This window comes from Molossus molossus, unplaced genomic scaffold (genome assembly GCF_014108415.1).
Source record: "Molossus molossus isolate mMolMol1 unplaced genomic scaffold, mMolMol1.p scaffold_m16_p_23, whole genome shotgun sequence".
In the NCBI taxonomy this organism is placed as follows: Eukaryota; Metazoa; Chordata; class Mammalia; order Chiroptera; family Molossidae; genus Molossus; species Molossus molossus.
The window spans coordinates 10,736,762-10,753,760 of NW_023425359.1; the positions used below are offsets into that span (position 1 = coordinate 10,736,762).

A 16,999-nucleotide genomic window follows, 5' to 3' on the forward strand; every position below is an offset into this window, starting at 1 on the left:
CTAAAGAACTCCCTATTGACATTCATTTCATTTGGAGAAGAGCTTGAACAAGATTGAGGATACAAAAGCAGCTAAAATAGATTATTGGTACTTTTAACAACAATTATTACTAAGAGAGAATGCTCTGAGCCCAAATGAGTAAGATATGCCAAGAATAGTTTACCTTCCAAAGACTTTCTCATTCTTCAGTCCTGCCTTTCCTTCCTCCTCTGTCCAGCCCTCTTCTTCCTTTTCATTCTCCCTCTATATAGCACACACGTCCTCCAGCTCCTCTGATTCTCTCTTATTTCATAGTGATACAATGGGCCATAAAGAGTGAACTAAACAATATTTTAAAATTTTACATGCATATATATTACTTTAAAGTTGGGGATAATATCATCTGTGCCTTTTACTTTCACAAATGAGCAAAATGAGACACTAAGATTACAGATGTGTTCAATATCACATAGCTAGGGAGTAACAGTGCCAAAACTACTACGAAGCTCTGACTTCTTGTGCAAAGTACTCCTTTATTTACATCATGTTGACAAAATATATGTCTGGTTCTGCGTGTGTTTATCCCAAGGTCAGGAAACAACCTCAAAGTCATGTGTGACAGAAAATAACTAAGCCATCTGTTTTTTCTGCAGCAGATTTGTGATGACAGTATTTAATAAATAAAATGATATATATGTTTTATAAAACAAATTCAGGTTTATACAGCAATTGTCTCAAAAAATTAATTGGGTTTCTGCCTTCAGGTGACCCTCATTTTTTACCCCTGTACTGTGCAACTCTTGATTGAAAAACTGTTTCCTATGCTATATTAAACAGATAAAACCATGTTATACTACTAAAGACTGATCTATGGGGTGAATGCTAGCAAAAAGGAAAACATATTATGTTAATTAGTAAAATCCTATTAATATTTCTATTGTTAATTTTTTTATTTGAATTAGTTTACTGCTTCTATTAGATGTTTGAGAATCCTATCAAAAATATAATAATCTTGCATTTCTTATATATTCATTAATTCCATATTCATTTCCTATGGAGAATTAGATACTTTTATATGATGAAATAAATATATTTATTCAAACTATGAAAAGAAGTAAATAATTTTTGTTCCCGAGTTAAGTACCTATGAACTGATTCATAAATTTCTTAATTATTCTGCTATGGACATTAGCTCTTATTCTATCCCTATTTTTGGCAATGATATATTTGATAAACATTGACTTTTCCTTTCTTCATTTATGCTCAATCTAGCATAGAAAATGTACCCACATTTTTAAGAAGTAATATTTGATATTATATTTTAATTTTGTCATATAGTAAATTTAGGGACTATGATATGTGTGTGTGTGTGTGTATGAAAAACTCAAATAATCTAATCAGAAAGTAATCTTGTAGCAATTCAAAGAAATTTCTAAATTTACTTTACTTACCTTTCATTTAATTGCATCCTGTTTGTTCCCACCTCTCCAATTTACTAATTTTACATTCCTGATTTTGGACAGTGGCTCTTTAACATTCTGGAATTTGTTATGCACCAATTAGAAACACAGGGTCAAACTGTGCTTTCTCACCTCAAAAAAGGCTCTTATTCGTACTGCAAAGCCCGAATGCCCCCCAGCGAAGGGCAGAGTGAAGTGGAAGTGGAAGGTAGTAAGTGAAACTGACAAGTATTTCAGTCCTGGATTTGCTCCAGAAGGAAATAGCAGAATCATTAGATTAGAAAAACAGTGTACGTTTCATTCAATGGCTCTTTAGCTTAAACAAAAACCAACCTCTATTTACCACTCCTCTCTAAAAGTACACACACAAAAACACACATGTCCCTGACCCTCAAAAAAAGGGTAGCTCAGTATCACCTTTGTCAGCTAGTCAGTCACAGAAAAATGGAGTTCAGTAATGCTACTGGAATAGAAAACAGTATATATCATTTTTAAACTTTGTTTAATACAATAGTGGTTGTTGGAAAATATTTCCAGAGTCCCCTGGTCATCTTTCAGATCCTAAATTTATTACTAAACTTGGTGTAATCTCAATCAAAAGAATTTTTTTCAAATGAGCTTGCCAAAGTAATTCTGAAACACATCTGGAAAGAATAAGCATACAAAGATAACTAGGTAAATTGTGTAAAATGAGTGTAGTGAAGTCTGCTCATTTATAAAGAGATGTTATAAACCGATGCTGTAAAACTTGGTAATAATATAGTAGTACAGGAATAAGCAGACAGATAGAAGAAATAAAAGTTCCAGAAATTAATCTATGAAGACATTTCAAATTGTGACAGATAAAGAAAAATTGTGCAATAAAAGTACTGAGACAAATGGCTACATATGCCTTGCCCTGGCCACTGTGGCTCAGTAGGCTGAGCATCTCCAGCACCAAAAGGTTGTTGGTCTGATTCCTGGCCGGGGCACATGCCTGGGTTGCAGGCTTTATCTCCAGGAGGGGGCGTGCAGGACGCAGCCAATCCATGTTTCTCTCTCTCTCTCCCTTCCTACTCTCTAAAATCAATGAAACATATTCTTTTATTTTTTTAAAAAAGCTAAGTATGCCTGAATACATTTGAGATAAATTAAGACGTTTGCATGTAAAAATTCAAATCACAAATTCTACAAGAAAAAATACAGGTAAAGTATTCAATAAAATTCTGTGCAGTGGGATTACTTCATCAGGAGAAGACAAATAGGGCTATATACAAGTTAAAATCTTTCTTGGGTAAAAATAGTAAGTTTACAAGGCAAATTATAACCTGGAAAAATATTTTTCAACATACACGATCAAGGAGCTGTTACAAGTGAATAAGATGATGAACATTCCTTTAGAAAAACTGAGCCAAAGGGCACACACACAAGCAATTCAGGTTAGAACTACAATGGCCAATAAACATATATATATATATATATATATATAGAGAGAGAGAGAGAGAGAGAGAGAGAGTCTAAAATGTTCATATGTATTACTGAACAGAGAAATTTAAAAAAGGTTTTTAGTTTATAGTCAGCAAAACTTATAAAAAGATTCAAAGGCAATTTCATATACCATGGTGGAAGTGTATATTGGCATAGACCAGGATGGGGTGGGGATTTCATTAGAAAATTAGAAAAGTTTTTAGAATTCTGCATATTCTTTGACACAACTAATTTGTTGAAATATTGGCAAAGGAAAATACTGATTTGCATGGAAACATAACAGTTAGAAATGTCCACTGCAGGGTTATTTACAATTTAAAAAATATCTGTAATTTCCATAAATTATAATTACAAGTTTGATAAAGTGGATTCCTATATGTCCATGAAAAATTAAAGTCAGAAAGTTTAATCTCATGATAAAAATGTTACTAGATTAAACCAGAATAACCAGAAATGTGTAACAGTGGTAGCACTGGCTAGTGGGGTTCTGAAGTGTGTTCTTCCTCATTTAATGGTATTTCCTAGATTTTCTGCAATGTGCAAGGATTAGTTTCGTAAAATACATAAAGAAAACAGTATGAAAAAGTATGGTGGCCTTCAGTTTGCAATGCATTATTTACTCAATGAGAAGTAAATATTGGGTAACCAGAGCAAATGTAAGGTCCTTGCAATAGCTATTTTGAAGTTAGTGTCCTCAAAAGGTTACCATTAAAAATCCTCTATTTGCAAAGTTCCTTTTTCACCAAAATGAAATTTTATACTTTACCCTTACATCATCAAGTATGCTCATTTCCCCTATCTGTTTCCTCAAATCAGTTTCTAGCTGGCTGGCTAAAGTCCAAGACCCCTAACTGACCCCTAAGCTTTGAATCTGTACTTTTTCTATTCCATGTAGCATGTGACAAACCCTCACACAGTAAAACACCTGCCAGAAAAAGCCAGTTAAAAAAGGGAAATTCTCCATGTTGGCCTTGGAAAAAGTAAGCTAGCCTGACTTCATTCTCTTATTTAGACACCCTGCCTAGAAGTCAAGGATGAGTTTGGATTAGAGAAAGTTATCTCAAAGCCTCTCTCCAGTATCATGTCCTTTTCTCCACCTCAAAAACATTATAAGATGATGTGCAAAAAATGCCTATGAGGATGGAATGCACAGGAAGTAAAAAAGAAAAAGTACTCCTACAGACTCAGAATGAAAAAATATTTCTATTTGCCAATCGAACCAAAACATTTCTTCAAATCTAACACTTGCAAGTGGTACCACACTTTGGGAAATGGGGGAAGGAAAGTTCTACCTGTAATTATACCTTTCATTTGCACTTTACATCTATCTCACTTGGTTTCAAAATAAACCTTTGAGGACTGTCACTAGCTTTGTTTTATAGAGAAGACACTGAGCTCCTGAAATTAAAGGGACATACTGAAGACCACACAATTCGGGATTCTGGGGCAGTTCCTCACGGCCAATCTTCCCACTGAGCGGCACTGCCTCTCCCGATCAAAGCTCTGTGGCAGCAGCAGCCAGGGCCCTACACCTAAGAAACAGCAGAGACCGATTCCTGATTAAAATTTTGTTCAGATGTAGTAGCTCCTGGGGAAGATATTGTGAACATCCCCATCGACAAACTAGAATAAAGTGAGATCTAACAAAATTATTTTCTCAGAGACAGTTAGAGGATATTGCCTGATTTCTTAAGTATTTAGGTGATTAAAAGTGGTATGGATGACTGATCATTCCTTATGAGTAAAAGGACTTTTCCTTACTTGGCTTTTGGGACACCACATTCATTACCTCACTGGCCCCTTAAGTTCTTTTCAATCCTTCTTGGTAGCTCCTTCTCTCCTGCTAAGTTTCACTGTTAGTATCAGGTCTCAATTCTTGGACCTCTTTTTTTTTTTTTTTAATCCTCACCTGAGGACATTTTTCTAGTTTTGTTCAGATAGAGTGGGAGAGAGAGAGAAACATCGATGTGAAAGGAACACATCGAGTGGCTGCCACACGCACGACCAACCAGGGCCGGGGACAAACTGCAACTGAGGTACAGGAACCAAACCCAGGTCTCCCTGGACCACAGGCCGACACTCTAACCGCTGAGCCAAACCGGCCAGGGCCTTGGACCTCTTTTATCAACATAATTACTGAACTCTCAACCTAAGCAATGTCTTCCAGTCCTGCATCTTTAAATACAGTCTACTGATGATGCTTAAAATGTAAATATCTTCAGTCCAAAACAAACCTCTGAATTCCAGACTAGTATATTCGACTGCCTACTTGTTATCTCCACTTGGATGTTTAAATAGACATTTCAAACTCAGTATGTCACAAACTCTTGATGTTTTAAAGCCAGAACCTGATATCCACACTACTACTCTAGTGTAAACCATAAACTTCTCTTAGTCTAAATCACTCCAAATGCCTTAGTTGATCTCCCTGGTCCCACTCTTTCACCCTCCAGTCTATTATCAAAACAGCGGGAGCCATACTTTAAAAATATAACCCAATTCTTCTGCCATTCCCCTGCTTAACACACTCCAATGAACTAAGGCAGTTTAAATAAAATCAACCAGTACAATCTCCATCCAACCTCATTTCCTCCTATTTTTCCATCCTCTTGCTCACTCACGTCCAGCCAGGGGCTTCTTTGTTTTCAGAATTCACTCATCCATTCTTGTCTCAGGACCACTGCACTCTACATTGCTTACTTCCTAACTACCGTAAGTCTCTGCTAAATGTCACCTTCTCAGAGAGAGATGTTCCCTGACCACTCTCTAAAGTAGTACCTGTCAAGGTGCAGAATATTATATAAAGAGGCTATCTTTTATGTAAAAGAGAGGAGATGAATTAAGAATATATATATTGTTTTTGCTCAAACTGAAAAAAGTTCACTGAAAGGATAAATACATGAAGATAGGATGATTTTCTCCTTAATTAAAAACAAAAACATTCAGCCCTGGCCAGTTTGGCTCAGCGGTTAGAGCGTTGGCCTGCGGTCCGGAGAGACTCGGGTTCGGTTCCCGCTAAGGGCATGTACTTCGGTTGCGGTTTGTCCCGGCCCTGGTTGGTCGTGAGGGTGGCAGCCACTCGATGTGTCCCTTTCACGTCGATGTTTCTCTCTCTCCCTTCTTCTCTCTCCCTCCCACTCTATCTGTACAAAAAAAAAAATAGAAAAATGTCCTCTGGTGAGGATAAAACAAACAAAAAAAAAAAAACAAAAAAAAAAAAAAAACATTCAAACGGTTTTTGGTTTCTTTGTGTCATCTTTTACCTCCAGCATATTTTATTCATGCAACACTTATTCTATTTATAAATCTGCATGGCTCTGTCCTTGGCTATATCTAGTACATGGCCAGGATAAAGACATAAGAGGGCTGGCATGTTATTAATGTCAAAAAGCCAGGAAGGGAAGCTAATCCCTTGGATGACAGAATCATGATTTGAGAAGATCTCAACAAGTTTTAACTATGGCTACCTTCAAAGAGATGATTTTTTTAAGGATTAAAGGTAAATACTGCTTCAAAAACATCATGTATGTGCATACAAAGAATGGGAGAAATCTTAACATAAAAAAGATGCTGTTTTATATTGATAACATCAGTGATTTCCAATTTTTTCAAAAAACAAAAAGAAACAACATAAGGCTGCTAACATTTTATTGTTTATTCAAGAACACTAAAAAAAAAAGAAAAAAGAAAAAAAAATTCCAAGATAAATATCCAAAGAAACTTACCACCTAACACTATCATTTCATAAAGAAAGGTCAATTTTCCCCTGGCCAGTTTGGCTCAGTAGTTAAGAGCGTCTGCCTGTGGACCAAAGGGTCTTGGGTTTGATTCCTGGTCAAGGGCATGTGCCTGGGTTGCAGGTTTGATCCCCGACCCTGAATGCAGGAGGCAACAAATCAATGTCTCTCTCTCACATCAATGTTTCTCTCTCTCTCTCCCCTCCCTTCCACTTTATCTAAAAATCAATGGAAAAATATCCTCACGTAAGGATTAATAAACAAAAGGGTCATTTTTAACATCAGGAAACTATAAATACAGAAACTCAAAAACATAATCCCTTGAGCTGTATAAATATAACTTGAAAAGCCACGTACACTTTTCTCTCCTTCTCCTGTTATTCAAAAGTTAACACAGTTTTAGACACAAACACAAGTGCACTGCTTAAATTAAGGAAAGGGAGAGTCTCACTACACTGCATTCAGACCGTAACTGCAGAGTTGACTATGGAAACCAGATCAGAAGGGGAACAGCACTGACAACGCTGACCCAATCTAGCTGACAGAGACGGGAAAGGTAAAGGAAACTGTATTGTATGAGGTTGGAGGGCTGTAGTACTCAACTTAGAAAAGAGAAGACCTAGCGAGGACCCAGGAAATTGAGGAAAAGCTTACCGCACTCACTCATAAAGACAGAACTGCAACCAGTGGGAAGGAGTTACTAAATATATAGTAGAGCCGATACTAGCTCAGTTTAAGTAAGATCTTTCCATACTTTTCGAAAACCAAGTGAGCCATTCCACGCCCATTTTTTTCCCTGAAGTGTTGTTTGTGGAGAAGCTGGATTCAATAACATCTCAGGGATATTGGTAGTAGGCATGGTAAGACTTCAAAATCTCCTCTAATTCTAAAATTTTGTGAATCAGAAGGAAATAAATGTTGCCTTTTGAACCAACTGAAAAAGATGAGTGGCAGGAATTTTGGCTTTAGTACAAAAGACTTAAGTTCAGAAGTTCAGTTATAAGCTCTATCACTTAGTCATGTGTGACATAGAGACACAATTATCCACTAACTCTGGGTCTCAAATATTCTCAACTTCAAATGTGGAAAATAGTACCTCACTAATAGGACTATTGCATGAATTACACACACACACACTGCCTGGCACTTAGTAGGTGCTCAATACATGGTAGATATTATTCATTTATTTAATAAATATCATGTCCAAAAGGGTAATATTTTCAATATTACTTATTAATAATTGTTATACTTAAATAATGACTTCTCTGCTATGTCACATTTTTTTCAAATTTTCAAACCTAATGCACGCTTGGTATTCTTTTCCACTACTATGTATTTTACAATCCCTACTTGCATGTTAGTAATTTTTATAAGGTTGTCTCTAATCTTACTTTGGCTGGTTTCCTCTCTATTTTTGTTTGGCATAAAAGTAAGCTTTACCGTCAGTACATATTGGCTATATCATTCATTTTGGCCAGCCATTTCAACTTTCTGGACCATACATCCAGTTTTATCAACCTTACCACCAGACAGATGTTTTCTTAATCTTTTGTATTGCTCACATTGGCTAACTCATTGCTCAGAACGTCCCTCAAGAAATATATGAGGAGCCCTGGCCAGTTTGGCTCAGAGGTTAGGGCGTCATTGAGTTCGATTTCTGCTCAAGTGCACATACCTGGGTTGCAGGTTCAATTCCTGACCCTGGTCAGGGTTGTGGAGGAGGCGGCCAATCAGTGTGTCTGTTTCTCTCACATCAATGTTTCACACACACCAATAAATTAAAACCCATTCCACCAAGTGTAGTTGATTATTAGAAATCTTGGTCATTAACAAAAGTTTATAAAATAAAGATGGTCTGAGATTTCTCCCCATAAGAGGAAACCCATTTCTTACTGAAACACATCAACATTTAATTCTCCAGTCAACATTATGTATCCAGGAAGGATTTTTCTGATAGTATGCAATTACTCTTTTGTTACACTTACAGTATAATTTGCAACTGAAGGGGTATTTTAGTTGGCAATTTAGTATCATGCTGTCTATAAGGTATTTATTAGGATAGCTTAACACTGTTAGTGTTCCCTATAGAGAAGACAAAAAACATTATTCATTAATTGAAATAGCAAAAATTATTTTTCAGGAATAGGTTTTGTTGAATAAAAAACATGTTGACAACTTTAAACATACACAGTATTCAGTACTAGATGAGAGATATCTGATTACTATCAAATGTAACAATAAAACTAGTTTGTTTTCCAGTGATGAAAGGAAACAAGAAACTGATACTTGGAACAAATAAACTAAATCACTAAGCACAGAATGTTTTAAAGTACCCTGACATCTGTATTAATAGGTATAATGTACAATAAGTTTATAGTGTAAATTTCACTAATACTAAGATAACAAACACGCTGATGGTTATTTATTTCATTGCAAGGTAATTTTAGAACAACATGAAATTTACCAGTAAAATACATTTCAAGTATGATTTAATAATTCCACATATCGAATTTAGTTAGATCATTTTTTAGTTGAAATTTCAGAGAAACATTAAATTATTATTTTTTTTAATCATCACCCGAGGACAATTCTTCCATTTTTTGTTCAGACAGAGTGGGAGAGAGAGAGAGAGAGAGAGAGAGAGAGAGAGAAACATCGACGTAAAGGAACACATCAAGCGGCTGCCACCCGCAAGACCAACCAGGGCCAGGGACAAACTGCAACCAAGGCACGTGCCCTTAGCGGAACCGAACCTGGGTCTCTCTGTACCGCAGGCCGACCCTCCAACCGCTGAGCCAAACTGGCCAGGGCTAAATTATTATTATTATTATTTTTTTTACTTTTTATCCTCACCTGAGGACATTTTTGCATGTATCCTCAGATAGAGTGGGAGGGAAACAGGGTGGGAGAGAGAGAGAGAGAGAGAGAGAGAGAGAGAGAGAGAGAGAGAGAGAGAGAAACATCAATGTTAGAGAGACACATTGAGTGGTTGTCACCCAAATGACCCCAACCGGGGCCAGGGAAAAACTGCAACCGAGGTACGTGCCCTTAGTGGGAACCGAACCCAGGACTCTCCGGTCCACAGGCCGGCGCTCTAACTGCTGAGCCAAACCAGCCAGGGCTAAATTATTTTTAAAAGTCTATTAACCTTGGTCAGGGTTGTGTAGGAGGCAATCACTCAATGTGTTCCTCTCACTTCGATGTTTCTCTCTCTCTTCCTTTCTCTCTCTCTCTCTCCCTCCCACTTTACCTGAAGATGAACAGGAAAATATCCTCCAGTGAGGATTTAAAAAAAAAGTCTATTAAGTGCAAAGTAAAATTGTAAAATTTAAGGATAAAAATTATAAGACAACAAAAGCAGCACTTTATGGCAAAATCAACTCAATAAAATAATAAATTTAATTTTGATAAAAAGTTCAACAAATTTTTTTCTCAAAAGGTAAATTTTTATTTAAAATAATATAATTCATTAATTGATATAAAATGAACTTCACAGACTCTTGTTATGTGGCAATTTTATTTTTAACAGAGTTCAGAGTTGATCATACTACAAAATAGTACTGAATATCAGGAAATACTAAAATATGGTTACTATTAACTGATAAGAAAAGAAATGCCAAGTTCCTGTTTTTATGAAAAGTCCATGTTATGTTATCTTTCCCTACATCAAGTTAATTTATAAAACTAAAGTTCCACTTCAGTAGTAGCATTTTTACATTACAAAGGATCCAATTAATACTACTAGGGTGGTGATGAACTTGACTGTCACTGACCACAGAAAAGCTTTCAGTGCAAGTGGGGGAGGGGGTGCTGCGGGACACAGGGGACAGGGTGGCTCTGTAGAACAGACCTTGGTTTTACTTGGCTCTGCCTTTCATTAGCAGTTTGGCTTGAAAAGACAAGTTAGTTAACTTTCCAAATTTTAGTGTCTTCCTCTGTCTGTCAAGCACACTCAGACTCTTCAGGTTTAAAACAGCAAAATCATGGAATATCTACAAAGTTAGAAGAACTACAAGCAGTCCTACTGTAACTTAAAAAAAAAAAAAATCGCAGAAAAATACAAAATGGTTTGTAACTTGCAACGTAATATTTCCAGAGCTGACTTTCTAAATCTTGGAAGCAGTCCCAAGTAGGATTTCATCAGTGAAGATCTAGACACTGTATTCAAAATATAACTCCCTCCTCTCACATTATTCCTCCACCTGCTCCTCCCCATCCTGTTTCATTCTCTTCTGCTTTTTTCTATCACCCGCACAGGGCTGGAAGCACTGTAAGTTGAAGGATCAAATCATTTTAAAAGATACATTTTCAATCTGCCTCACCACATTCCTCTCAAATGGGAGTGGATTTTCATAAAGAGAATAAAAATATGATTAAACAAATTCAGAAACAGAAACGTACCAGGTCTATTTTTTGTTAGCTCTGATTGCTTTAAAAATAAATAAAAAAAACCTGGCAAGATCTATCCTCATCTATTCACTTAGGAACATGAATGCATTACACACCCACTTAAAAAAACAATTCTGCTGCTTCATTTCTCAGCTACACAATAGCTTCCTCGGCAGCCCTTCCTGGTCCAGGCTGCTTCATCATCTAGCAATTTTACATCGATCACCTTGGCAAAGCTCGCACCGGCTCTGTCCCTGTCTTCCTGGAGCTTACATTCTTCAATCGAATAAATAAAACTCTACTGAACATCAAAAAACAAAAAACAAAAAAACAAAAAAACCCCAAAAACCAGAGATTCTTTGACTTAGGATACAAACCTCGCGTCTTCCCGCCCAGTGTTAGGTCAGCTGCTAAGATTTTGTTCCCTTGGGCAATAAAATGAAAGGAACCAGGCATGCAAAACCCCACACTTGAATCTTGGGACAATGAAGCCCACAGGAAGCCACTCTCTCCTCCCCCGGGTTTACTACGGAGCCAGAGCCCGTGCGGGGTGCCGTCGCCTGGCAGGGTGCGTGACACCGCGTCTTCCACGTCCTCCAGCCGCGTCCCAAGGCTCCTCGCCTGACCCCGCGCCCCAGCCCACGGCCCAGAGCCGACCACAAGGAGGGGTCGGCACTGAGCGGCGGCGATCCGGGGAAGTCGCTTCCCCGTGGCAGCGCGGCCATTCCCTGCGAGGCCCCGCCCGCGCCCCTCGCGCGGCCACGGGGAGGGGGGCTGCACAAAGCCGGGCGCGCCGAGACCCCCCGACCCGTCCGGGGAGCAGGCGGCGGCGGGGCCGGAGCGCCGGGGCGCAGGCGGGCGGGGTGGGGACGGCTGGGTCGGGATGGAGGGGCGGCCCCGCTGAGCCCAGGCGGGTGCGTGGGGGTGGCGGCGCCGCGCGGAGCATCCGGGAAGCGCCCCCTGAGCGCCCGGCCCCGCACCCCGCACCCCGCCCCGCCGCGGGCCGGGCCGGATCCCGCTGCAAACCCAGCGAGGAGGATGTGGTGAGGCGGCGGCGGCGGCGGCGGCGGAGCCTAACCCCAGCGGTTGAGCGCATCACTTACCCCTCACCGCTGAGAGGGACCGGACGGGGAAGGCGGGGCGCGTCGCGTCCCGTGAGTCTCTCGCACGCCGCGCTCCCCCCACCCTGTCGTTGTCGTCGTCGCGGTGATCGAGCTCCCGGCCTCTCAGCTCCGCTGGGCAATAACGTTATTCCACACACGCCCCACACATAGCGGTAACGGCAAAGAGCGGCCGCCCAGTGCGCAGGCGCCTGGGGAAAGGGCGAGGAGCCCGGCCCTATCCCCGTCGCCGGCTCAGACCCAACGAGCTCTTACTGCGCAGGCGCCACAAACAGACAATGAAAGGGGGTTGTGCAGAGGGTCTCACCCGCAGGCTTTTCCAGCTGCCTACTGCGCAAGCGTGCCTCGAAAACCAGCTTGAACAATGAAGAGGACCCCGGCGTTCGCGGGGACCGCAACTAACAAGGACTACAGTTCCCAGCGGGCAGCGCGCCAACTCCAAGTGGCGGTCGGCTTGCTGGGCATGCTAGGATTTGTAGTGTCAGCCGCCTTTCGCAGTCTAGGCTCTGCGTAAGATTTAGAACTTCTTTCAATTGAGAATTTATTTGGCCGTTTTGACAAATGTCGTGGCTGAAGAGTGTAGAGCTTGTTATTTGTATCTTTGAGAAGCTTCAAGGATCGAGTGCTTACAAGCAAAGTTAGAAGGGTCAAGGTCTTCAGTGATCCCTGTCCGTTGGGTGGTCCAAGCAGCAGGATGGGATGAAGGCAGGACTTGGCCAGGAAAAGGGCGGAGCCTCCAAGCAATTTCTTGGCAACCTGATCTGGCAACTAAACGGCCGGAGCCTGCGCTCCGCGCGCGGTGCCCTCTGGGGATTGTAGTGTCGTTGGACGGACCCTCGGGAACGTCGAGACTGCCAGGCCGGAGTCTGCGAACCACAAGTCCCGTCATCCTCCAGGGCCAGTGGGTGGGAAGAGCCCCTACGAGCTCGGTCCAGGGTTCCAGGCTCCCCATTGACAGCCGCGGCAGGAAGCAGCGGGTTCTGCCAGGGCGCTAAGGCCTCCTGTTCTCGGAGGGGACAACACTGGACACTGTCCCACGTAACTCCCATCTCTGGGTCCCGAGTCTGTGCATGGAGAAGTCCCCGGAGAACTCTACCCTGGAGGAGATTCTGGGGCAATACCAACGGAGTCTCCGGGGTGAGTTGCTCCGAACCTCTGTGCCAAAGCCCCTCGGTACCAGGGCCTAGTGGGCGGGAGCTGGCCAGGTGCCTTTCCAAACACCTCGGATCGGCCTCAGCAAGGAGGAAGAAGACGGATGTTGCTGTGATTTTTAGGAAGGATGAAATAGTTTGTGTTTGTTTTGACTGTTAAACAATGGTGTTTTCCTTGAGTCCTTTAGTTACCCCAACCAACTCTCTGATCTTAACATAGGCATCCATCTCACCATCGCCAGCAAAACTCTTGGACGCCTCTGTGCCACTTTTGCCCTGTTTCCATACTTTGCTCTTTAATCCAATAAATTCCTGGTTTACACTTTTTACACATTCAAATTATGGTGTGTGGATTAAATTGAATTTATTGGACCAGGAAAAAATAACAACACTAATAATTATTTTAATCACAACAGCGTTATGTAGTGGCCTAGGCTATTTACATACATTAAAACATTTAAAACTTCAAAAAAACCTTATGAATATTCCTATTTTACACATGGGGAAATTCAGGTTAGGACAAAGCCCACACAGAGGCAGAGGCCAGGCATTAAATTCAGTCAGACCTGTTTTAAAAGCCTTTGTTTTTCTTTATTATAATCATGTAACAGTTGCTATGACTGAAACCTTATTTTTATTTATTTATTTATTTATTTTTAATCCTCACCCGAGGATATTTTTCCATTTTTTGTACAGATAGAGTGGGAGGGAGAGAGAGAAACATCGAAGTGAAGGGACACATCGAGTGGCTGCCACCCGCACGACCAACCAGGGCCGGGGACAAACTGCAACCGAAGTACGTGCCCTTAGTGGGAACTGAACCCGGGTCTCTCGGGACCGCAGGCCGACGCTCTAACCGCTGAGCCAAACCGGCCAGGGCACCTTATTTACTTAATTCAGATTTTCTTAGTATGGTACCCTCTGAATGCGTAGCTATAGAAGGGAAGTCTATAGTTGTAGATAGCTCTGTCATCTTGGACATCATATACAACATCTAGAAACCTTAGTTCTGTTATCGTGTAGTATACAAGGTTGTTGTGAGGAGCAAATGAAATAGTTCATATAAAGCAATAATTCTCAGGGGTTTTTGTTTGTTTGTTTTTACTGTTACTCATCAGTAAGAAATAACATTTTATATGGGACATATGCATATATATAACCTAAAAGAAAGTTTCATTAGAGAATATTTATTCTACTAGATGTAATACACTTTATTTTCTATTCTGTTGCATTTTCTTAACCCTCTAGGTCATGACCAACACTTTAAAAAATTATTTAAAGTGCCCTGGAGGGTTTGGCTCAGCGGTTAGAGCGTTGGCCGGCGGACTGGAGACTCCCCGGCCCGTTGGGGTCGTGTGGGTGGCAGCCACTCCATGTGTCTCTCTCACATCAATGTTTCTCTCTCTCTTCCTCCCTCTCTCCCTCCTGCTCTATCTGAAGATAAATGCAAAAAACAAATGTTCTTAGATGAGGATAAAAAAGCAAATTATTTAAAGCATGTGAAACACTGACTCATTTATTGAGTGCCTACTATGCATTAGACATACTAAGCGCTGAGGGCGCAATAAAGAACTAGACAGTCCCTGTCTCTTTGGAGCCTCTGGATTAGTGGAGGAGAACGACAGCAAACAAATAAAGTATCTACAGATTACTATGGTGGAAAAGAAGTACTCGGCACCTAACAAGCACTCATTAAGTGTTAGCTGCTATTCATAATTGGTACTTGCAGCAAAGTGAGGATTTTTCAAGATTAGAAAGTTTATTTTCAAGTGACTCTAGACTTTGTAACAGTTATTATTTATTGTTCTCATCTGTCAGCAGTGTTAGAAACTGTCAACATGCTCAGTATTCAAACTGCAAGAGTAAAATAATTGGTCTTAATGAATACCTTCATCACCCTAGTGATGTTTCAAGAACTGTTAGATACAGAAATAACCACTTCTGGCTTTTTGTTTGAAAGCAAGAAAAATACAGTGTGCAATGATAATGTGAGTGATCTTGCTAATTTTGAAGTTGGCAAAAAATGTTTGTTTTGTACCGTGTCTCCTAATGTTCCTCCTCCTTTGACCTTATTTTGAATTTTTATATAAGTATCATAGGCCATTTAATATTAGGCATTTTGATGCAGTGGTTAATTTCAAACCGTTACAGTACTATGTTTAATACACATGATGTTGCTTTTAGTAATTATAAAGTGCAAAGTTTTCATTCAATGCTAATACATTTTAAAATAAATGTTAATGCCCTGGCAGGTTTTGCTCAGTGGTTAGTGCGCCAGGCTGCAGACCAAAGAATCACAGATTCAATCCCAGCCAAGAGCACAAACCTCAGTTGTAGGTCAGCCCCTGGCCCTGATCGGGGTTGTGTGGGAGGCAACCAATTGGTGTGTCTATCACATCCATGTTTCTCTCTCTCTCTCTCTCCTTCCCTGTCTCCCTCCCTCCCTCTCTCTCACTACCCTTGCACTCCATCTGAGGATAAATGGAAAAAAATGTCCTTGGGTGAGGATTTAAAAAATAAATAAATAAACTTTAACAACATAAGATAGTGAAAACATTTATTACCAACAGCAGACATAAAGCAAAGAAAAAAGTTGACTTAAAAAAATTCTGATAGTTTTAACAATGAATCAAGAAGTGGAACCTGATTTTTCATGGGTTTTCAGGACTTAGTTTATTAGTTATTTAGTAACATTTTAACTTTCATGTTTCATTTATGTAACAGCTCATGGAAGGAAACAAAACAGCTAATTTTGAAACGTAGCATAGTCAGAAGCTCTTCACTTCATACATATGAGATAACTTAAATAGGATAATTCCCCTGAAGTTAAAATGTGTGTTTCTGAATAAACAAAGTATGGTGACATTATTTTATGTGGGGAACTTCATGATTTTGAGTGTTTGTGGCTAATAACTTGAGAATTGTGTTACTATACAGTCAGATAAAATGCAACTTAAAGTTCTTTGGTATTGTTTTGTGTTGGTTTTGATGGTTTGGTTTTGTTCATCTGCCATTGCTTCCCCAAAATGTCTTGCCTAGTTCATGATTAGAGAAAAAGCTAATAAGCATTCTTGGTCTTTCCTCACAAGTTATTCCTCTGGTTTCCAAATAACTGTACATGTAATAATTACTAATATCCTTTCATTTATATTCAGCCAGGGAGTAGCCACATAAAAATGCAAAAAAAAAACCACTTTCACAATTTTCCATGCTAGCCCTTCATTTTTCTTCCTCGTTTATTTGCTTTAAATGTAATTTGGGTATTATAGTAAATCAAGGATTTGAAGTTCTGATGTGAAAAGCGCAGAGTTCTTGCTTTTAAAACTTGACTGGAAGTCTTGCTTCACTCTGGTGGTCCTGGAGCAGCATGGAACTAGGCAGACTTCACTCTCCCTCTCATCCTTTCCCTCACACTTTTCTGAGCCATGCTGGTCTGTCCCCTCCATCCCCTCTAGGGCTGTCTCCTGCTTTGGTAAGCGAGAAGAATAGCAAATGCCAAATCATTCTAATTTAGATTCAACACAAGACCATGAGGTATAAAATAAACTAGTTTGTATAACCAAGGAAGGGTCAGAAAGAAACTAGAATAATGGGCAATCCAGGCTGTTTTAATTTCTGTACACCTGAATGCAGGGATATGATATTGGAAAGAAGGTGAGAACTTGCTAGAAATGTAGAAATGCAGCGCCCCAGCC

General features: G+C 40.0%; 2 protein-coding genes across 5 annotated transcripts in view; one reads left to right on the forward strand and one right to left on the reverse strand.

Moving 5' to 3' along the window:
• Positions 1–12,418, reverse strand: part of CEP170 (centrosomal protein 170) — a 111,978-nt gene extending 99,560 nt beyond the window's left edge. For 2 of the 4 annotated variants that reach the window (XM_036277342.1, XM_036277340.1), the window contains exon 1: positions 12,136–12,418. The gene's annotated coding sequence lies outside the window, so the exon portion shown is untranslated. The remainder of the gene's footprint in view (positions 1–12,135) is intronic. The other 2 variants (XM_036277343.1, XM_036277344.1) reach the window with 2 other exon arrangements.
• A 656-nt stretch (positions 12,419–13,074) lies between these two features.
• Positions 13,075–16,999, forward strand: part of SDCCAG8 (SHH signaling and ciliogenesis regulator SDCCAG8) — a 143,990-nt gene continuing 140,065 nt past the window's right edge. The window contains exon 1 of the mRNA XM_036277573.1: positions 13,075–13,290. Coding sequence (XP_036133466.1) covers positions 13,224–13,290 — 67 coding nt within the window. The 5' untranslated portion in view covers positions 13,075–13,223. The remainder of the gene's footprint in view (positions 13,291–16,999) is intronic.